General features: G+C 36.8%; 1 protein-coding gene and 1 non-coding gene across 2 annotated transcripts in view; both read right to left on the minus strand.

Annotated features, from left to right (window-relative positions):
- Positions 1-1,049: 1,049 nt before the first annotated feature.
- WDR44 (WD repeat domain 44) overlaps positions 1,050-23,324 on the minus strand; it is a 74,712-nt gene continuing 52,437 nt past the window's right edge. Inside the window, exons 10-20 of the mRNA XM_049767020.1 lie at positions 21,923-22,074; positions 20,237-20,375; positions 19,738-19,802; positions 16,335-16,448; positions 11,413-11,535; positions 7,765-7,956; positions 7,451-7,552; positions 6,764-6,879; positions 5,709-5,836; positions 4,940-5,074; positions 1,050-1,517 (exon numbers count right to left, since the gene is read on the minus strand). Coding sequence (XP_049622977.1) covers positions 1,423-1,517; positions 4,940-5,074; positions 5,709-5,836; positions 6,764-6,879; positions 7,451-7,552; positions 7,765-7,956; positions 11,413-11,535; positions 16,335-16,448; positions 19,738-19,802; positions 20,237-20,375; positions 21,923-22,074 — 1,361 coding nt within the window. The 3' untranslated portion in view covers positions 1,050-1,422. The remainder of the gene's footprint in view (positions 1,518-4,939; positions 5,075-5,708; positions 5,837-6,763; positions 6,880-7,450; positions 7,553-7,764; positions 7,957-11,412; positions 11,536-16,334; positions 16,449-19,737; positions 19,803-20,236; positions 20,376-21,922; positions 22,075-23,324) is intronic.
- On the minus strand, positions 11,000-11,106 carry LOC126000331 (U6 spliceosomal RNA). Its single transcript, XR_007492679.1, has one exon. It is a non-coding gene; the product is annotated as a U6 spliceosomal RNA (small nuclear RNA).

A 23,324-nucleotide genomic window follows, 5' to 3' on the forward strand; every position in this document is an offset into this window, starting at 1 on the left:
ACTTTGAGATTAAAGAATATTAAAAAAATTAGAAAGCCAATTGGGTAACAACTCAATCTGTCGGAATGTGCAGCCATATGGGGAAATGGAGGGGATGGAGAGAGAGGAAGGGAGGGGAAGACAGGCAGCCTGCCTGGCAAGAAGAGGAAAGCATCATAGGGGTAAACTCAGACACACAATGTGCAACGAGCTAGATAACCTGAAACAGTGCAATAGTATGCTGGATTGCCAAAAATAAGATCGTAGCTCTCCAGTTTTGCACATACTGAAAACAATTACAACTACATAAGCATATGGATGAATTCTTAGTAGTGTTGATTCGAGAATTAGAATAAAATATGTTTTTCTTAAACGTACGTTTATAAGGTCTTAGAGGTGTCCAAAATTTTAACTTCTGCTTGTTAAAAAAACAAATGAAAAAACAAGACTTTTCCCCTTTATATTCTTAAATCTAGCAAAGTCATTTGAAAATAAAGCCACATGTTTAACAAGTGTTGGCAACCAACTTTTAATAATACATCTTTAATTTTTCAGAAACATATGTTAACCATCAACAACATGATCTGGGTTCCATTGCCCCAGATGTTATTTCATTGGTACATTATACCAATATTTACAAAGGCTTTCAAATTCAACAACAGAAAACAAAAACAGCTTACTTTTTAAAACTACAATGCTTTAAAAAATGTAAACAGTTCATTTTTACATTATTGTAAAAATTAAGACTCACTCCTTAATGTGGCTTAATTTTAACTGAGCAAAGCCTGGTGCTCATGGATAAAGAATGAAAAGAATTCTTTACATAGAAACATTGTGCTCCAGTGTGGCAAAAAATTATATATATACATACAAAGAAAATAATCTGAAGTCCACAATATAGACCACAAAAAAATCTTATCCCCAAATTGAGAAATTTATAAAAACCATTTACATATGGTTGTTGACCTATTGAAAATCTATATAACATTTCAAAACAATAACTCAGTCAAAAGATACCACATTTCTTAAAAATGAAATTTTGTGCAAAAGAAATTGCTTAAGCTAGAAACTCTCCCCGGTAAGAGGCCAAAAGAGCCACTGAAATAATTTAACTGTTAGATTTAGTGCATGTAACCAAAAGGCACACACACAAGATTAATATATTAATATATTTTCATGCAGAAACCTGTGCATGTTTATAATTATATAACAAAAAGACAAACATAACAAAACATAAAACTTAATGTCTGGCAATGTTATTCTAGTCACATTCCCCTCTAGCCTATCTAAGGTTTACTAGATTGTTAACACTGCCTCTCAAAAATATATTATATTTGAAGAACTTCAATAAAAAAAGATGTTAGCCAGAAACACTATAATATTTTCCTAAGCTCTGATACATATAGAAACTTACTGATACATTTTTTAAAATGCCATTTCAAATTAAGATATATTTTTCCTTTTGTTAATAAACACTTTGATTGCTCCAGTGAAGTCAGCAGAAAGAAGAACTTCTGTGTGATCTGTCTTCATGATACCTTAAAAGCAGGAAAAAAAAAGGTCTTAGTTGCCTGGAAAGAAATAAGAAGCCTGCCAACTGTTACATGTGCATGTGGGGGTAATTTTCCACAAGAAAGCCTATCAGATTGGCACCTCTGACCCTGCCCTGATGGCAGCTGTCTCAGAGAATAAGACCAATAAAAAACACAAGGAAACGTAAACATATAAGGACTGTCCAAGCTCTCAGGTCACCTGGACAAGCCTGAGTTCAGAGGCTGACCATTATTCAATATAGTATCACTCCCCAACTCTGGTTTTGTTATTTTGGTTGTTCTTGGGCCACACCCGGTGACACTCCCCAACTCTGGATCCCAATACATGAGTCATTATTTACACGACAAAGCATTAAGGACTTTTCTTTACTAAGCACATCAAATTTCAATGGGTACAGTAAGAGCAGAGGTTGGGGTTTTTCACAGAGTCAATTAGCAGGTATCCTTAAAGTATAAAGTCGTCACAATGTCCTGTTCCACTGTTGTCTATGTTGCCCTCTAAATCTAAAAGACCCCTAAAGTGTTTCATTCTTGCACACGTGCTCCTTGGATTCATGTACACGGTGCATGCGTGCATAAGTGTCCCGTTATCTCCCTTCCTGAGATGTGTACTTTCCTTTTTTCATGCCGGGGCCTCTCGCCATCTTTGAAGAAGTCCCTATCCTCTCTCTTCATTCAGCATGTTACTCTTTCCCGTTTTTATGCTCTCCCTCCTGTTTCTCAGTACCTTCGAAAAATGGTCTCTAATGAGTTTAAGAGTAAGGTTTACTGTACAGTAGAAATTTGGGAACTGCCATAAAATGAATAACAACATAGCTTTTATGTGAATGCTGTCAGAACCTTTTTTTTTTTTTTTTTTTTTTTTGGTTTTTGGGCCACACCCGGTGACGCTCAGGAGTTACTCCTGGCTATGCGCTCAGAAGTTGCTCCTGGCTTCTTGGGGGACCATATGGGATGCCGGGGGATCGAACCGCGGTCTGTCCTAGGCTAGCGCAGGCAAGGCAGGCACCTTACCTCCAGCGCCACCGCCCGGCCCCCAGAACCTTTTGCTATAATAAATAAAGAGCTATGCCACTAAGCTGAATAGCAAATATACTTACCTCTTAGTGTTTTATTTTTTTGTGGCTATACCCAAAAGTGCTAAGGGCTTACTTCTGCCTGTGTGCTGAAGGATCATAGGTGCAGGGGACTATAGGGGGTGCCAGAGATGGAATCTGGGTTTGTTTCATGCAAGGCAAGGACCATACCCACTGTACTATCATCACTTTGGCCTCAACTTATCTCTTGCTAATAAAAGCACTTAACAAACAAAAATTTCCATTAGCTAACACTATATGTTTAGGCAAAATTGTGGACTTCGTGACTAATTAGTATGGGGAAAAACAAGCTTTAATTGGAAAAAGTCATGTATCTAATGAGTTAGATAAAATGGTTTCACTTAGATTTGCTAAAAACACATCCCTAAACCATTGGATATTCCTTACCACCCTTTTGGCAAAATCTTAAAGTACTGCTATGGGCTTCGAAGTAGCAGCAAGGGACTTAGGAATATGAAAACGCTAGAGAAGACTGGAATTCATCACAAACTTAAATGCTTCAGAAGATACTATAATAAACATAATAATGACTACTATTCTAACACTGTAAAATAAACTCATTTTTTTCTCAAACTGTTTTAAAATCTAGAATTTTCTGTGGAATATGTATAACGTATAGGAGAAGGAGGATGACTTAGAAGAAGATGGATTTGATTCTGAGAAAAAGAGACAATGAAAGAAAATGATTTCCAAATAGGCATTTTGGAAAGGTTTCCTAGGTTTGTGTGTATATGTGTATACACATTTTTGCTTGTGGCAAAATAGGCACATAGGGCTCACTCAGTTTACTTTTAAAATATTTTAAGAAAAAAAAGAATTGGACTAAAATTCATCTTTGACAAAAGTTGCTTCATGGAAGAAAAACTGTGTATAGTACAAATTATACCAAAAGGGAAATTGGGATTAAATAAAATATTTGAGAATTTTAAAAACATCAAAATATTTTAGAAGTACCCTTTGTGCATTGTATATATTTTGTGGCTTCACAATTTTAATCTTTAGAATAAATTGTAATAAACTATTTTGTACTTTGTTTTATAATATGTACTTGCTTCATTAATAATTGGTTCATATGGGGCCCGGAGAGATAGCACAGCGGTTGGTTCAAATCCTGGTGTCCCATATGGTCCCCCGTGCCTGCCAGGAGCTATTTCTGAGCAGACAGCCAGGAGTAGCCCCTGAGCACCGCCGGGTGTGGCCCAAAAACAAACAAAAAAAAATTGGTTCATATGGCTCAAATACCTAAGAAATAATAGGGCCCTTTTTATATAACTGGCATTCAATACTACTTGTTGGTGGTTTCTTTTCTATTCCTAATTTAAGTATTTTATATAGCTAGAATTACAAATGATTCTCTACAACATGTTGCAAATGGCAAGAAAATATGTCAAGTAGAAAAAAACAGAGCTTTCATTTTAGCTAAACTTATTCAAAATATGTTTACTAAATTTACCCTAATATATGCAGACAAGCATAATAGTCCCAAACACTTCAACTATAAAAAAGACAAAGTCTCTGATCTCATAGCAGTTATAGACTAGTTAAAGACAGAAAATAGACATTTTGTGTTTACATGTCCTACTTATGATTCTCTAAGTAGAATGAATGTTCATAAAAAAATAACCAAATGGGTCAGAGTTAGAGTACAGAGGATAGGGTGTTTGCCTTGCATATAACTGACCCAGTTTGATACCCAGCATTCCATATCGTCCCCCGAGTTGGCTGGAAGTAATTCCTGAGTGCAGAGCCTGGAACAATCCCCTGAGCATGTCAGATGTGGTCCCAAAACAAAAGATCATAAACTTTCAAAGTTTTCTTTTCTTTTTTTTGGGGGGGAGGGCAGAAAAGTCTCCCAAGCCTTCTAGAGAGGCCCAATATACCAACAGGCGATTCTTAACCAGACCCCAGCTCAATGCAAGGGTGTGAGGATGAGACAATGCTTGGCCCAACAGTGTTGGGAATACTTGGGCTACCCTAGCAGTGATGGCAGCTTCCAGAGATGCACTGCAAGATGCTTGTGGGGATCATAGGTGCCAGGAAGTATACCCAGGTTGGGCACATGCCAGCCAAGTTCTGTAACTGCTATATACTAACTTTCAGCCCCAAACTATTTTAATTCCCCTATGAAGTTAAAAGAAGCAAAACTTGGGAGAAACATGCCACAGAAGTGTTCAGAAACATATCCGATAAGCATTATTTTATAAACAAATACTTTGCATATTCATGACAATTTCAGAATGCCCATAATGAGTCAGTTACTAAGTGCTAATGAAAAAAAAAAGGTTGAAAGAACAGACTCTGAGTACCTACCAAAAGGCATGGTATCCAAAGCTTCAGCATCTTCACTTTTTTCATGTCCTTCTAGTTTTTCAGATTGCACGTCTGGGGATAACATCAAACTTGGGTTTGGAGCAAAGATGGCTGATGTGACGACTGCATTATGTGCTAGGGAAAAATTCTATTTTAATATAACTTGTAAACCTAATTCTAAACATCATAATAAGCAGTATAACATGAAAAAAGTGTAAGTTTAAGTCATATGTCAAATAAATTTTTAAGTAACATATATAAATCTAAATAAGATGTTTTCTTTTCCTTTTTGGGCTTGCCAAGCAGTGCTACCCACAGGACCTAGGAGCCACTGATGTTGATACTTGATTGGCTCTGCAGTTCAGAAGGCTTTATGCAGAGCCCAGAAATGTGGTGTTACATGGGCTAGAAGTGGTGGGAGCCATCAGTGCCATTCTGATGGTGTTCCAGGAACAATGATATACTAAGGATCAAAAGCAGGGCCTCCACATGCCAGACATGCACTCTAGACCTTTGAGCTATCTTCTCTGGCACTACCAAAATATTTTCTTATTAAATAAAACTACATATAGGATCTGACATATTACGACTTCTTAAATTTCAGAAAAATGTTGAATTCTTCTTTGGTACAGATAACTCTTCAAATGTGAAACAAAAGCAGTCAGAACTGCAAAAGTGTCTTTCAGACATAATGCATATAGAAATTTACTTTTTGTACATTTCTAACTTTATTCACATTTAAGAATCACAGTAGTAAGTATTTACTTACCTTTAATACCTTCCCAAAAGTCATTACGATCTCTCCGGACTGAAGTAAACTTGCTTAAATCATGGTAAGTACTCCAAATATAAACATACTTATCTTCAGAGCCACTAACAATGTAACTAAAATCATGACTAAATTTGAAAAAGAAAGGAAGAAAAAAATCAGGTTTTGCTGTTGGTAGATTTCCCTCTGTGAAAGCTTCCATTTCAAAATACCGAAGGAAAACACCTGCAGGAGCTTGTTCTGAGAGAGACCTCCTATTCTCATGGTAGAGGTTGGCTGTCAATGTATAGGTTTGACACAGGGGCCAGAAGAATCAGTATTTTAATTAAAGGCTCTAGATCACTGTGCTATCTATTGGTTAATGTACACAGGAAGGAATGCCAATTTATGAGATTAGAGAAACAGCACTTTATCAATTAAACGATTGTGTAAGAAACTGGGTTATTCAAAAGGATAAGAGAACTTATAAGAAAAAAGCTGAAAGGAGGAGACTATGAGTAAGGAAAAGGCAGGTATTTCAGAACTTCCAGACCACAAATCAGGAGTTCAAAAAATAATAATTTATAAAGGTTCAGATACAGAATGTTGTACTTTAGGATGTCAAAATGCTTTACTAGCTTCTATACTAAAAGGATGGAGAACATGTGGGGTGGATGCAAGGTAAAGGTAAACTTTGTCTTATAAAGCTTACAGAGCCAGTAACAGCGCCTAAGCACTGATGAATGAATGTGGCCTCCCAAAGCACATCATCAGCAAATAAATTTGCTTACAGCAAAGAACAAAAGCACAAATTTAAGACAGGAGTCTTCTAATCTTGATGACAGAGCTAACATGCAACCTGAGACACATTTGCAGTCTGGGTACTGCATAGTGGAACAACTCAATTTCTACCTACCTTACAGGTAGAAATGATATTAAGTAATGCTAAAATGACACAGCAACTGTAAAATGAAAAGAAACTAAAAACACCATATAACATAAGGCAAAGATGAAAGGAAAACCTGGAGTAGGGGAGAATTACTTTGATGTCTTGGGGATTTCTTTTTGCAATTTACCTGAAACTTGCTTTGATCTGGCTGCTGCTGTTGACATAGCCCTTATATTTCATAGATAGGGACAAATCCCTAAGATCATACAGTCGAATTCTGGAATCATTTGAGGTGACCAGTATCTAAAAATGAATTAAAAACCAAATTAATTAAAAACAGGGTGTTTCAGGGCCAGAGCGGTGGTGCAATCATTAAGGCGTCTGCTTTGCCAGCGCTAGCCTAGGTTGAACCGTGGTTCAATTTCCCGGCGTCCCATATGGTCCCCCAAGCTAGGAATGACTTTTGAGCACATAGCCAGAAGTAACACCTGAGCATCACTGGGTGTGGCCCAAAAACCAAAACCAAAACCAAACAAAATAAAACAAAAAAATCAGGGTTTTATTCTAAGTTAAGGTATAACTAATCTTACCTTAAAGTAAGTTACACACATATTTAATAGGCTTCAAAGTGGAAAAAAGCAGTATATGAAAGGTAAATAAATATATTCTTAACCAAGATATAAAGAATGGTTAGGAGTTTAAATATAATATACGAGATGGGGCTGGGATAATAGCTGGAGGAGCTGGAGTGCATGAATAGTAGGCACTAGGTCCCAGTCCTCCTGAGTACTACCTGAGTAGCCTGTTATGGCCCTGCACATTGTTGGGAGGACCCGAGAAAGCAAAACCAAAAGCCAAAAACAAGACTTGGCACCTTATTTTCTCCAGGTAAAGGCTCAATGCCAGTAATTTTTCTTCCAACCTTGTTGCGCCCTCTGGTAGATCGGACATGGATCTGTGTGTGATATTTCAGATGCTAAAAAGAAAAAAAAAAGACTCAGAAGGAACCATAAAGATCATTTGATGCAACTTGCATCAACATTTGGAATTACTTGCCCTTGTTTTAGTAAGGAAGTTAAAACCCAGACAGAATGTATCACCTGTGCTACACCAAAATCATCCTGTATAGAAAGTGTTATTACTGAGTATTCTTAATTATGTAATTTATACATGGTAAATGGTGCTTACCTCAGTGTCATAGAAAATACACCTGCCATCATATGTTCCAATCACTGCATATTTGCCATTCTGACAGAAATTTGCAGCTGTGATCAATTTTGTCTGACCATCTACCTCATTCCATAATGCCACTTTTTTGTCAGGTATGTTCCAAAGGCGGAGTTTTCCATCTAATGATCCACTTAGAAAATACCTGTCATCCTAAAAATGTGGCAAACATTTCACCAAATAAGAAAAACTTAACAGAGCAAATAAGATAATTAAGTCTATTAGAAATAATATTTCATTCAGTTAGATTTTATCTTAGAAGTATTAATGTATTCTTGGGGGCTGGAGTGATAGCACAGTGGGGAGGGTGTTTGCCTTGCATGCAGCAGACCTGGGGTGGACCCAGGTTCAGTTCCAGGCATCCCATATGGTAACCTGAGCCTGCCAGGAGCAATTTCTGAGCACAGAGCCAGGAGTAACCTCTGAATCAGTGGTCCTCAAACTATGGCCCTCGGGCCACACATTGTATTTGTATCTGTTTTGTTTCTTCATTGCAAAATAAGATATATGCAGTGTGCATAAGAATTCGTTCATAAGTTTTATTTTTACTATAGTCAGACCCTCCAATGGTCTAAGGGACAGTGAACTGGCCCCCTGTTTAAAAAGTTTGAATGATGTCAGGTGTGGCTCAGAAACAAAAAAGAAGTATTCATGTATACTAGCATTAATGTGTAATGTATCCATAAAGCAAACATTAATTTTTTAGGGGGTCCACAACCAGTGGTGCACAGGGCTTACTCCTATCTCTGAATTCCCCAGGGATCACTCCTGGAGGGTGCAGAGGTACCAGGATTGAACCCAGCTTGGTCACATGCAGGGTGCTAGACTATCTCTTTGGCCCTAAGACATACTTTTTACTTGAAAATTAACAACAATGAGGTCCAGAGAATTAGTTAATTGGGTACCACTTTGATGTGGTCCCCACACCACCCCTCCAAATCTTCAGTATTCATTTTTTCAGAAGTAAGTTTCCGAACACTGTATTGTATCTTTAAACTGCTTAACCCAAGGTATCGAAGTTAATGGTGTGTGTGTGTGTGTGTGTGTGTGTGTGTGTGTGTGTGTGTGTGTGTGTGTGTGTGTGTGAATATTGGACAGGAGAAGGGTTCTATGATCAAAGTAAGTTGGATAAATTCTGTGTTACAGAAAGAGAAACAGGGTTCTGAGTTACCAAACTGAAAAGGGTAAAGTGATATTGTTTTCCAATTTAATTAATGGATTTAGGCATGGGGAGTTGGGAAGAAGTCAAGTAGAAATGTCTATCAGGGTTAGCACCTTCAAGTAACATGCTTGGGAAATACTAGCCTCTAAAGACATTTTTGCTCTAACTTCCTATGGGTTAATACTGGATAAAAGAAATGTCAGGGACTGGGACTGGGACTCTGTGGTAGAGCATATAGTTCAAAGGTATAGTGTCATGGGTTTAATTCCATCCCTCTCCCCCGCCAAGTGCACAAAGAAAAGAGGGAACCTGCAGAACCAATCATATATATTTTTAAAATAGGAACAATACTTGACAATACTTGACAGAGCTCAGCCTGCTTGAGGATTCAGGAGAAGAGGGAAATAAAAGCCAGGACTGTGCAGATGTTAGGTATATACTCTATCACTTAAGCTCTCTCTCTAGCTCAGAGCCACCCATTTTGGGGGATGAAGCAAGTCAGCAACAAATCATTTCACTATTCATATTTCCACTTTGTAATCAGTGGTTCTCCCCAGGAGCAATTTGGTTTTCTAGATGACATCTAGAACTGTCTGGTTTCACACTTGATGATCACAAATGGAGGATGGCGTACTACTGGCATCTAGTGGCTAGAAACTAAGAACTAAGAATATTTTTAAATATCCTATAATGAACAGGGCAAAATACCTCCACATCAAAGGTTTACCCAGCCTAAAATGTCAATGAAGTTCAGAAACCCTGCTCAGATAAGCAAAACCTTACTTATCATTAAGCTGCTCCACTTTTTGATAACATAAAAGAATTAAAGGTAAAATAACTACTGGGTAATAATACTTAATTACATTAAATTAAGCAACTAATGAATTTCCTAGGCTAGGATATTAAATTAAGCAAAAAAGCCCTTCTCTAGTTTTAATTGTAAGTGATATAATGAAAATGCTGCATTAAAATAACAGTGGGTGTTAAAATATAGAAACAAAGACAGGATTAGACACTCTTTGTTGTAGCAGAGGGAATGTGAACCTATAGTCAGCATAAACCTTTTAGTCCTTTTACCTTGGCCATCTAATAGCACCAACATGAATTTCCCCTTGAGTTTATAGTTAAAAAGAACTACAGGCAGCCTTATGCTTTTGTATGTTTGGGGCCAGATCTGGCAGTGCCCAGTGTTTCTGTTCAGTACTTGGGGGAATCATATGTAGTGGTGGGGATCAAACCTAGGATTCTCACATACAAAACAGCTGTCTGTTGAGCCCCAGCCATGCATATTTGGTGACAATTTTATAAGGGTATTAGATAGGTCTGTAGTTTAATTGAAATTATGTGAAATATTTATTTTCAAAAGAAAGTTATCAAATGATTTTCCACACTGAAAATGCCTCTACCAGAAATAGTTCAGGGATTAAGGGACATGCCTTGCACCACACCCCCCCCCCAACTTTGCATGATGTAGCCCTCAGCACTGCTGCATAGTCTAGGCAGGCAGTCACAAGTTTTCAGAAACTGGTGGCTGAGAATCACACTAGATCAGCAATATTTGTAGAAATAAAGGAATTCAGTAGGTATATAGTTTGATCTTTTCATCACCTTTTATTCTCATCTCCACCCTTCTCAAACATCCCATGATTCCTGCCTACATACTTCCCTTTTTATTCACCCATTCCTTTCCCCTTTATCTTCAGTATCTTTTACCTTTAATTCTTGATTTACACTGTGCAGTCTGACAGTTTTGGGATGATTTTTGGCATATCTTTGGTGCACACAATGCCAGGGTTCAAACCCAGGGCACCAGAATATAATTTATTCCACTACTTCAGTTAAATCCCCAGCTCACCTTCCTCTCACTTTGGGGGGACATACAGTGGTACTCAGGAGCTTCTCCTAATTCTGTGCTCAGAAGTAACCCCTAGAGTGATTCAGTGAACCATATGCAGTGCTGGAGATTCAAATAGAGTCAAAGCAAGTGCCCTACCTCCTATACTTTGTCTTTAGATCCATCTTTCTCAATTATTTTTAAATATGGAATGCTTCACGAATTTGCGTGTCATCTTTGTGCAGAGGCCATGTTAATCTTGTTTGTACTGTTCCAATTTTAGTATATATGCTGCCGAAGTGAGCACCATCTTTCTCATTTTAAAAGCAAATGAAACACTTAATTTTCAATTCTGGGTTTTATCTGGTGATAATAAATTGCAAAACCTGTGCATGTTGTTATGGGGATGGAACTCAGGTCTCCAACATGCAACTTATGCACTTTGGCCCTTTGAGCTATCTCCACAGGCAAAAAAGGAAAATACGAATATAGTTTTGTGTGGCTGTGATAGTAATTTCTTTTTGAATGCAATCAAACTGCCCTCTAGAGAGAACAGGTTCCCTTACTTCCCTTACATTATATATTAATAAAAAATACATAAATAATTACTTACCCTGGGATGAAAAGCTATGGCAGTAACAAAATCTATGTGTTGAAAACAGCAAAGACATTCTCTTCTGGAAATATGCCATAATCTGACAGTTTTATCCATGGAAGAAGAAAGCAGAAAGTAGTTCTATGGAGAAATTGACAAATATTATTTTATCATTGTTTGGTAAAATATTACCAATATAATAAAAGTGAACTTTTTATTTTTGTGTACCTCACTAGTTTTATATTTGTACTATATGTGATATTAGAAAGATCAAAAGGTTATTTAATTCAGATGCAATTAAATAATCTTTCTACAGGGGGCCACAGCCAGCTACAGCTGGCTTAGTGCTTTAGAGGTCACTTTTGGTGGTACAAGGGGAATCATATGGTACCAAGGACTGAGCCTAAACTTCCGGCATAAAGAATGTGCTTTAGCTTTCAGCAATTGTCCTGTTCCCTAGCCTCGTCTATTTTAAACAGGCTTAGAATCTTGATGCAACCAAGACCTATAATGTACATTGGTAAACAGTAAATATTATTTTTATATGTGAAAAACTGAAAGCATTCCCATTGAGGTCAGACACAAGGAAAGGGTATCTATTGTTTAAACTCTTGTTAAACATAGTATTTCAAGTCCGAGCAACAGCAAACAGGAAAGAGAAGAAAATCAAAGGTTTACAAATTGGAAAAAAGGATGTCAAGTTTTCTATTTGCAGATGACATGATGATATACACTGAAACCTTAAAGAGTTCACCAAAAAGTCGCCAAAAAATAACAATAAACCAATACAAAGTGGCTAGCTACAAAGTCAACATACAAAAATTGGTTGCATTCCTTTATACAAATGACTAAGAGGAAAAAGAAACCATAGTCTATTCCATTTAAAATTGTGTCCCCAAACATCAAGTACTAGGAATCATCTTATGGGATGAGAGACATATACCACAAAAAATTCAAAACATTTAAGAAAGAACTTGAAAACCTTAAGAAATGGAAGAACATTTCATGTTTGTGGACTGGAATAATATTGTCAAAATGTCCACTGTACTTATATATTCAATGCAATCCCTATTTAAATTCAGACAATATTCTTCAAAGACTTAGAGCGGTCATTTATAAAATTTGTGTGGAATCTTAAAGATCCCAAATAGCAAAAACTATACTTAAAAAATAAGAAATAGGGGGCATCTCATTACCTAACTTGAAGATACACTACAAAGCCATAAAGATCAAAATGGGATGGTAAAAACAGATTCGTGGACCAATGTTCTGAACAGAGTATCTGATAACAAACCCAAGTATATGGTCAACTAAGAAGCCAAGAATATGAAATGGAATAAAGACAGTTTCTTCAACAAATGGCATAGTGACAAATGGATAACCACTTGCAAGAAATAAGCAGGACCCATATTTACACCTAAAACAAGTCAACTCAAAGTGAATCAAAGACATGAGACCTGAATCTATAAAGTACACCAAGAAAAACAGACAGAATGCTCTAAGTCTTAAGATCTAGACTTCAAAAGAGTCTTCAGTGATAACAAATTACAATGTCAATGATAGATTACAGAATCAAAACTGAACAAATGGGACTTCCTCCAACTAAAAAGTTTCTGTTTATCAAACAGGCTAAAACTAAAAGACAGCTGAGTGGGAGAAAATATTTGTAGTCAATACATCAGATTGATGTATATCAGGTTGATATCCAAGATATGCAAAATACTTATAAAGATTATAAAGGGTTGATATCCAAGATATGTAAAATACTTATAAAGATTATCCAAAAAATCTAAAATTCCTATAAAAAATAAGAGGAAATGAATAGATACTTTTCCAAGGAAGACCAAAAGATGGTCAACAGGTACATGAAAAATATTCACTGTCACTCATCATTAGGGAAATACAAATTAAGGTAATGACATATCATCTTATACTAGTGAGAATGGTATATATTAATAATGATGGGAATAGGGGCCGGAGCAGTGTTGCAAGCAGTAAGGTGTCTGCTTTGCCCGCACTAGCCTAGGATGTTCGATCCCCTGGTGTCCCATATGGTCCCTTAAGTGATTTATGAGTGCATAGCCAGGAGTAACCCCTGAGTGTCATCGGGTATGCTCCCCAAAACAAAACAAAATAGTGGAATAATCTGTAGGTGGGATGTGGTGAAAAAGAAACTCTCATCCACTGCTCGTGGGAATATTGCATGGTTCAACCTCCATGAGAAACAATATCAAGGGTTCTCAGAAAAATAAGAATTGACCCCTCAATTCCACTTTGAGGTATCTAATGCCAGGACTGAAAAATACAGATTCAAAAAACCACATATACACTAGTGTTCTCTACAGCATTCAGTACAATAGCTAAGAGTTAGTGTCAATTTTGATGTCCAACAATAGATGAACGAACCATGAATATGTGGTAGATATAACATATAATAAAATATTATATAGCTATAAGGGATGATACATTCATACAATTTGCTGCAATATGGATGAAACTAAAGATACCATATGTCCAATGAATTACCAGAAGGAGGATAAATACAGGATGATATCATTTATATGTGGAATTTAAATAACTGTGAGGGATTGCAATGATTGAAATGTGACTTGCTGCAAAGTACAGTGAGGAGGAAAGAAACTGAGTGGAGGGGAAGAAAGATGTGGAATAACGGGGGTCAGTAATCAAGGGGATTCAGGTACATTGGTGGTGTCAAGGAAGAAAAGAGCTAAATATACAGACCACATATTCAAAACACAATAAAATCACGAGACCCAAACTTTAACACTTTTGAAAGGCACTTTCAAAGTGCCTGTTAAGATGGCAGGCTGGTAGGGGGGGCTATGGGAAGAAATCTGGGACTCTGATACAGTTTGCCACTGGGGGTGAGACTGGTGCTGGAACATTGTATGTCTAAAAATCAACAATGAATAACTTTGTATATTAAGGTGCTTGAATTAAAAATAAACTACTGAAAGTAAAAAAAGTGAAGAAAAAGAAAGTTCAAAAGAATATACTGTGACTGAAGATATGATTCAGCAGTACAGCTATGTGTTCCTAGTGCGTGTGAGACCCTGGGGTTGATCCCTAACACACAAAAAAAGAATAGATAATCATTACGAACTACTTACAAACAAAAACTGAGGTTAGGGAAGAAATTCTTCCCGTAAGACTCCAGGCAGGCAGGCGCTGGAGAGATCGGACAGTAGGTAAGGCACCCTACCTTTCCATGCAGCTCATCTATCAATTCCCTGAATCCCAGTAGGAGTGATCCCTGAGCAGAAAGTCAGGAGTAAATCCTGAGTGTCAGCAAATGCGGTCCAATAACAACAAAGACTCTGGAATGAAACTGCTCATTTTCCAGCCTGCCCGCTCCATAGATTTCAAACTTGGTGGCCCCACACTTTTGAGAGCCAAATTCATAAATAATCCTTTCACTTCTATATCTTCTTGGTTCTAGTACTCAGAACAACCCTGATAAATAAGGGGTCAGTGAAGATCTAATTTCTTCCTAGTGTTACTTTTTAGAAAGGAAAGATTGGCTTGCTTGAAGAAAGTAAACTGAACACAAGTTCCCAGTCATGTTCTCCGTATTCCAGATGAGCATGATAATCAGATTAAGAACACTTTTAGATTTTCTGACAACTTCAATTTTGCTCAAGGTAGAATGATTTTATGGGTCTTTTTAAAACCAGAATACTATGTAAGGCCTAAACTTGTTTCAACTAAAGAGAATTCTGGTATCCAGAATTTCTAAACAAACATGAAAGGAAAACCAATTCTTTTTAAATGTTTTTGTTTGGGGGCCACACCCTGCCACACTCAGAGCTTACTTTTGGCTGTGTTTCGAGATCATTTCTCGGCAGGGCTTGGAGACCATATGGGGTGTTGGGGGATTGAACATAAGTTGGCTGACTGCAAAGCAAATATGCTACCTGCTGTATTATCTTGCCAGCCACAGGAACCAATTTTAAGTGTAGAGATTCTAAAACTAAAATTCACAGAAAGCTTACCTTTGCCAATATAGGCTTGTGGCATCTTAGTGGTACATGAGGTTCTCCGTTGTTAAATTAATTGTACAGATTACTCTCCCTGATATTTCATTCACTTGGTTAACATTGATCAATTTAGAGCTTTTAAATATTATCATCCTTGACTTCTTAATATATTTAATATTCTGATTAAAGATAACTTTTAATACAAAAAAGTGTAAGGTATATGCAGATTCTACAAACCACTTCATATCTCAAAGAACCTAAATAAAATTTAAAATATCTATTTAAATTTCACAAGGTTCCAAGATATTTGATGAACAGCGACACAGCCTCATCACTTCTGAAACCATTTTGCTCGAAGGGGGCAAATCCTAAGATGAGGATCTATCACTGAATCTTGGAATATGACTGTTAAACTTAAATAATTTCATGGATTAGAACAAATTAGCCCCAAAGCAATCTTGATTAGACAGACCAACTTGTACCTTTGTAGTTGGTCACACTCACTTCTCAAAGGGTATTTACTTTGCAACATTACTTTATAAAAGGAGAAAGTACAGGTATAGAAATAGGTCTAGATAGAATTTATTAATAAAGTAAACATTCTCTAATGATTTTTCTTTTATAACTAATTTATAAATAATTTCTAAAGTATATAGGAAGAGTAAAAAGCTTGAGTGTATAATCATGCAAGTAAAATGTTTTTGTCTTAAAGTTACAGCTACATAGAATCAATGCCAAATTCAAATTTCTTTCTTTCTTTTTGGACTACACCAGGTGGTGCTCAGAGCTTACTCCTAGCTCTGCACTCAGTAATCACTCCTGGCTGGCTCGGGGGACAATATGGGGTACTGGGGATTGAACCTGTTGCTGACAGTGTGCAACGCAAGTACCTTATCTGCCATAATATCACTCCAGGCCCCCCACCAAATTAAAATTTCTTACTTTGGACCATGAAAGATCAAGGAGATCAGCTGTATGTCCTTTATACTTGCAAAATGGCCGTTGTCGGAATGGAGCATTTTTATCATCAGGGTCTTCCTCAGGTCCACTGCCCGCCTATTATAACAGAATTACAAATGTGAAAACTAGCATAACAGAAGCTTCATACACTTTCTACTTCTTCAAGTTACTTTCTCTTCATTTGGTACAATGTGACTGAGACCTGGCTATATCGGCAAAAAAGATTCATTCACAATAAATTCATCCTTTAGCACTTCTTCACTCCTTGTCCTAACATACCAGGATCATCTCTGAACTTAGTAGGTTATTACAATTTTATCTCAGTAATGGAGCCCCCACTTTTCTCTGCATCTGCTCCTTCCTTCAGGCCCGGTGGAAGCCAGCAGCACCAGAGGCTCGTGATTGGTCTAATTACAATGAGCTCCTTCCCTTTCCCAGTCATGACTGGTTAGCTACAGTCGTGGGCATATGCTACAATTTTTATCAATCGGACATAAGAGAAAATTTATTGTGGGTGGGAAAGGAATCAGAAGAAGCTTCAAGAAATATTTCCACACTTTTAAAATGAGCACACGAAAGGGACCTTCTTTTTCCCTTCCCCTGACCATTGTTGCCTATATGTAATACCTAAGATTATAGTAGCCATCTGCAGACCATGAGGGGAATCAATCTAAGAGAATAAGAGCTAAAGTATATTTCCCTGACTGAACTGACCAGTCTTTGTGGTAAGCTTCATATCCTGGGCTGGAGTTAGAGAAATAACTCCACTAACAACTATCATGACAATGATGGTGAGTGAGAGAAATAGAATGCCTGTCTCAAAGATGGGCAGGGGGTGAGGGAGGAGGAAGATGGGGGTATTGGTGGCAGGAAGGTTGCAATGGTGAAGGGGGGATACTTTTTATGACTGAAACCCAACTACAGATATGTTTGTAACCATGGTGGTTACATAAAGATGTTATAAAAAAGAAATCAAGTATAGCAAAGCAGGAACCTCACAGGTATCTTCAGTGAGAGGATTCCATTGGCAAAGTCAACAGAAATAATGATAAATAAAGGGACTACTTATATTAGGTTTTTTTTTGGTGGCAAAAGAAATATCTGCTAACACAAAAACACCCTATTGGCTAGGAAAAAATATCTGTACACAATATATCAGACAAAATTTTAACATATAAGATCTAAAAAGCACTCACAGAGAGGTATTAATATTAATAAACCCAATAATCACATGAAAATTGGGAAAGGAACACACACCTCCCAAAAGACAGATGAACAGACAGTAGGCATATGAAAAAATGTTCAGAGGCACTAATTAGGAAAATCCAAATTAAGACGACAATGAGGGGCTGGAGCAGTGGCACTAGTGGTAGTGCGTTTGTCTTGTATGCTAGCTAACCTAGGACGAACTGCGGTTCAATCCCCCGGTATCCCATATGATTAGTCCCCCCAAGCTAGGAGAGATTTCTGAGCACAGATCCAGGAGGAGTAACCCCTGACTGTCACCAGGTGTGGCCCAAAAAAAAAGCAAAAAAAAAGAGAGAGAGAGAGACAATGAATTGGGCTTATTCTTGCTTTGTGTCAGATATCAATACTGGCTGAAGTGTGATTTAGTTTATTTCCAGGTCCAAAACAGTGGGGACTTTAATATCTGGTGGTTGAACCACACCTAGTTATGCTTGGTACTTGGGGGCCACATGTAATGTTGGATTCAATCCTGGAAATAATCCAAACACCTAAACACTGCCAGGAGTGGCCAAAAAAAACAAAAAACAAAAACAAAGTAACTGAATCTTTCTGCTGTCCTCAGGACTTACTCTTGGCTATACTGAGGGATCATTCCTTCAGGGCTCAAGGGACCAAATAAATCAAGACAAATGTGCCTTAGCATAGGAAATTGAAGTACCTGTCCAGAAAATTCATCCTCAATAGAGCAATTTAATGTTTACATGATTACATATGAAAATAACCTTCAACAAAATCAATATCCACTCAAGATGCAAACTAAATTTAATAAAAAAGCAACTATGACAAAAGAACTCATTATTATCATAAAAATAATATTCAGGGCAATATTTGAAGAAATAGATGAAAGGGCATCTTGGTAATTCATAATAACTGAACTAAAAGATTATTATAATGTAATTCACAAATAACTCTACTCATGACATTAATAAATAACTCTACTCAAAGATTATTGTAATGTACAAAATAATCTAGTATAAACAAAGTGACTCAACACAGTACTGGGCCCAAAGGTCAAGATAGGAATTAATTTTTTGTCAAGGTCAAGCATTGAACCCAGGGTAAATACAGGTTTTTAATTTAAAATAATGTCAAGACTCCAAAGAGTAGTTAGGCCCAGGAATCTATCATTTGAGCAGAGGTCAATAAGTTTGTGGAGAAGTGACAAGAGCTTTGAACTCGTAGGAATGGTACATGGTGAAAAGTTAAATAAATATATAGGGAATCCTAATGGCTTTTTGATCATTTCTGTTAATGCAGACTTGGTGCTACCTACAGAGTTAAAATTCATTCCTGGGGAACTAACTGGCAGAGACGTCTCAAAGGGAATTTTATGCACAACTTTCATGTAGAAAGGGGACAACCACAGAATTTTTCTTTTATCTGATTCTTTTTCGCATTGCTTACAATATAATGATTATTATGTAAAGGGACGTCCTTTGTGATGATGTATTTGAATACCCTTTATGATCAAACTTGGATGAAAGAGGTTAACAGTAGAGAGGACTTTTTGTGAGTAACCCCTGAGCAGCATGGGGTGTGACCCAAAAACCAAAAAAAATATTGAATCATCATGAGATATACAGTTATAAAGCTGATCATGACTTTCAGTCATACAATGTTCCAACACCCACTCCTTCACCAGCGCTCATTTTCTGCCACCAATGTTGCAAGTTTCTTTCCCAACTCAATCCAACCTGGCTCTATGGCAGATATTTTTGTTCTCTATGTCTCTGACCTTTTTATGGTATTTTTAAGTTACAGGAAACTGTGATGAAGCATGTACTGCATAAAGAGGGACAACTTAAAACACATCAGTAACATTCTTTTCTTAATTACTTCTTATTCAGGTATCCATTACTACTTTTTAAATATTTCACAAGGATCTGAGGGTAAGGGATCTTCTTTTAATTTCACATTAATGGTTTGAGGAATGCATTAGTAGTCTGAGTAATACTATTCACTGTCTGAAAACATTTAAGTATCACAATTTTTCATTTATTGGCTAATAAGATAAACCATTTCTAAGAGATCTAAATTTTAATTTTATACAGTAGTAATTTCTCATAAACAATATAGTACTTTATAGCAATAAAATCCAACTATACGTTCAACTAATCAGTATAATAAATGAACTTACGCCTGTATCTGTATCAGATTTTGACGAATTTAAACTTTCCTGAGAAGGTGAAGGGGACACTCGTCCTAAAACCAACAGAATAAGTGTAAAATAGTAAGTGTACACAAAAAAAAGCACATAAAAATTAATGACACAGTAACACCTAGCAGAGAATACGATATTCTGAAAAAAATTTATATTTCTAAACATGTAAATTTTAACTCTTTAGCACCAAAATATTTGTTATCATTTCATATATTGGTTTTGGGCCCATACCTGGAAGTGCTCAGAAGACTATATGGATGGAGCCCAGGATCAAGACTCCTGAATGGAAATCCAGTATCACACCCTTATGCCCTTGGACTGAGTCATGTGCCCTTTGAACCATTTCAATGGCCCCTCATAGAAATTTTCATAAAATATCTAAACCATTTTCCTAATTTAATATTTAAAAAGAAAAAATAGAAGCAAAACTTCCAAATGACACTATTCTGTTAGTAGCCCCCAGACAAAAAAATACCTTCAGTATTGTATTTCATTCTCATGTTGTTGAAATAATCAAAAGCATTTTTTAAAGCCCATATTCGTACTACATTGTCTTGTCCAGCTGAGGCAAGTAACCGGCCACAGTGAGAAAATTTCATGGTCCAAACAGCTCCCTATGAAAACAAAGGAAGACTCCCAGTTATGAAAGGCTGACTTTTAAAAGTAAAAAGTATGTTTTTAAGTCCTTAAGTCCAATAGTCCAATGGTGCTAAAATAATACAAGGAGGAATTTTTAGAAGCCAGGATAAGATATTAATCTTAATCTAAAGCACACGTGTGATTTCAACACAAGTGTATAGCTGTAAAAGGCCGAGATCCATTAATCAATGCCAAGACCCCAAAACTTGTCCATATTATCACTCAGAGTAAGAACCAGCCCACAATATGAAGCTTACCACAAAGAGTGGAGAGTGCAGTTAGAGAAATAACTACAGCAACAACTATCATGACAATGGTAGTGAGAGAAATAGAATGCCTATCTGGAAGACAGGCAGGGGGGTGGGGAAGGAAGGAAAGAAGGGACATTGGTGGCAGGAAGGTTGCACTTGTGAAGGGGTGTACTTTTTATGACTGAAACCCAACTACAAACATGTTTGTTTTAATGGTGCTTAAATAAAGATATTATTATTGAAAAATTAGATTGTCAGGGATATGTTTGAAGTCCTGGGTTCAAAGCCTGGCACCATACAGAAATACATACAAATCTAAAAGAAGGTATTCTCAGAGATCAAAGACCTATAGCATTTATTCAGTCCTGATTTTACAACTCCTCTCCCGATGTTACTAGCATTTTCAGAAGGAAACTGCAATATAATTTGTGTACTATTCATCTACTCTGGGACATTTAAACTCTGATAGAGGTCCTGCACCTTTATGGCCTTACATGTTTTAGTTGTCGTGTTATAAATTATATCAAGATTCTGAAACATCTGTGTACATTATATAAAAGGTACAAGGGAACATGTTATAAGGAATGGTTTTACCTTCCTTTCCGTTTCTTTTATTGCAATGACCAAGAGGTGCAAACATGGTTGTAGCATGTGGACATTACATATTTTTCTGGTGCTGGGATGAAAATCAGTTTCATCCTTGCAAGGCAGTCAGCGCTACTACTAAAACAGTCTTATCTTTTGTTTTGATCCTCACATTTGGCTCTACACTCAGGAACTATGCCTGATGGTGCTCAGGGAACCATATAGGACTGAATTAGGCAAACTGTGTGCAAGGCATGCTCCCTATCCACTGTACTATTGTTCTGGACACTGAGAAATTCTTGAATCCCATAGGGAAACACTTCAAAGTTTTTGAGGTGTAGGGGGTTATACGCTTATACACTGGACCTCACATTCTCAAAGAAAGTGCTTTGCTACTCAGCTGCATGCCCAGAAATAAACATTTTTCAAAGTAAGAGATTACTCTGTAAATGTTTTATAGTTTTGAAGCTTGACATAGCTGTTTAATGATAGAGGGTTAGAACTTATTTGTTCAATAATTCACTTCATAACAAAAAATTCAGAGAGAGTTTATTTTACCTATTTATTAGCTCATATTAATTTATACTTCTTGAGTCAGGTCCCAAAATTATATGTATTAAGATTTATAGAACTAAAAGTATTCCAACAAAAAGTATACATCTTGAAAATTAAGAAAGGGTGCTTACCATGTGTTCACCACTAAGATCTTGTACCACTTTAATCTGATCAAAATCATATGGTCCTTTGAAACCATGTGCTGCTTTGAATTTAACTGGCCTTGTATATGGCATTCCTTCATCATCACTTGATGAAGGATCATCTTGATCAGTATGAAACACTAAATAGAAAAAGAGCAGATATCATCAATAATTTAAGTAGACATAGTACTATCATATTTTCATAATCATTGCTTATCAAGAAAATACAAATAGAAAAAGAATGTCTATTACCAAATAAAACAATGGTTGTGATATTAATAACCAGAGACAATAAAGATGAGGGCTAAGAGGACCAATCCATGGTAGGAAGCTTGCCACAAAATAGAGGGGAGGGTAGGAGAGGGCAGAGAAGAGACCACTATGACTATAATAGTTGGAAATGATCACTTAGGACAAGGATTAGGTGCTAAAAGAAGATCGTGATATACAGAATACCCTTTCAGTAACAATATTGTAGATCAGTGACTATAAGGAAAAAATGGGAGAGGAGGGTAGAAAGAGAGGGAGGGAGGGAGAAAGAATACTGTTTACCACAGAGGCAGGCAGAGAATAGGGCAGGGGGGACAATAGTTGCCAGGAAATATACACTGGTGAACAAATGGTTGTTGACACTGTAGGAGTGAAGTTCAATCATGAACTTTTTATATCCTGTGATTCAATTCAAATTTTATTTATTAAAAAAGAAAAGGATACTAAGAGAATGGAGTCTGAATCAAATTGCCACAGTCCAAATACAGCTATATCTTGGGGACTGGAGTGACAGCACAAAAGGAAGGGTATTTGTCTTCAATGTGGCTGACCCAGGTTCAACTCAGCATCCCACATGGTCCCCTGAGCCTGCCAGGAGTGATTTCTTAGTGCAGAGCCAGGAGTAGCCCTTGAGTGACACTGCTGGGTGTGTTGTCCAAAAACCAAAACCCAAACAAACAGACAAATAACCCAAACCAAACAAATAACAACAAAAACAATAATAAGATACAGCTATATCCATTTATGTCACATTAAGCTAAGTACTGAATCTTTTAGCACTTCAATTTTCTCTTTTATAAAATGTAGATAATAATGGTATGTATTGCACATGAGTTTCATGAGGATTAAATGAGTTGATACAAGTGAAAGTGTCACTATATGGCATGGAGTATTATATAAGTCTTTATTAAGAAAATAAAGACTATAGTAATGAGAGAAGAGATTACAATGGACATAAAGAAAATTGACCTAAATTTGAGCACTAATTCACACCAAAAAACATTTACAACTGTATTTAAAATATAAAACATTTGGGGCCGGCGAGGTGGCGCTAGAGGTAAGGTGTCTGCCTTGCGAGCGCTAGCCAAGGATCAGGACAGCGGTTCGATTCCCCGGCATC

This window comes from Suncus etruscus, chromosome X, assembly GCF_024139225.1.
Source record: "Suncus etruscus isolate mSunEtr1 chromosome X, mSunEtr1.pri.cur, whole genome shotgun sequence".
NCBI classification, from domain to species: Eukaryota; Metazoa; Chordata; class Mammalia; order Eulipotyphla; family Soricidae; genus Suncus; species Suncus etruscus.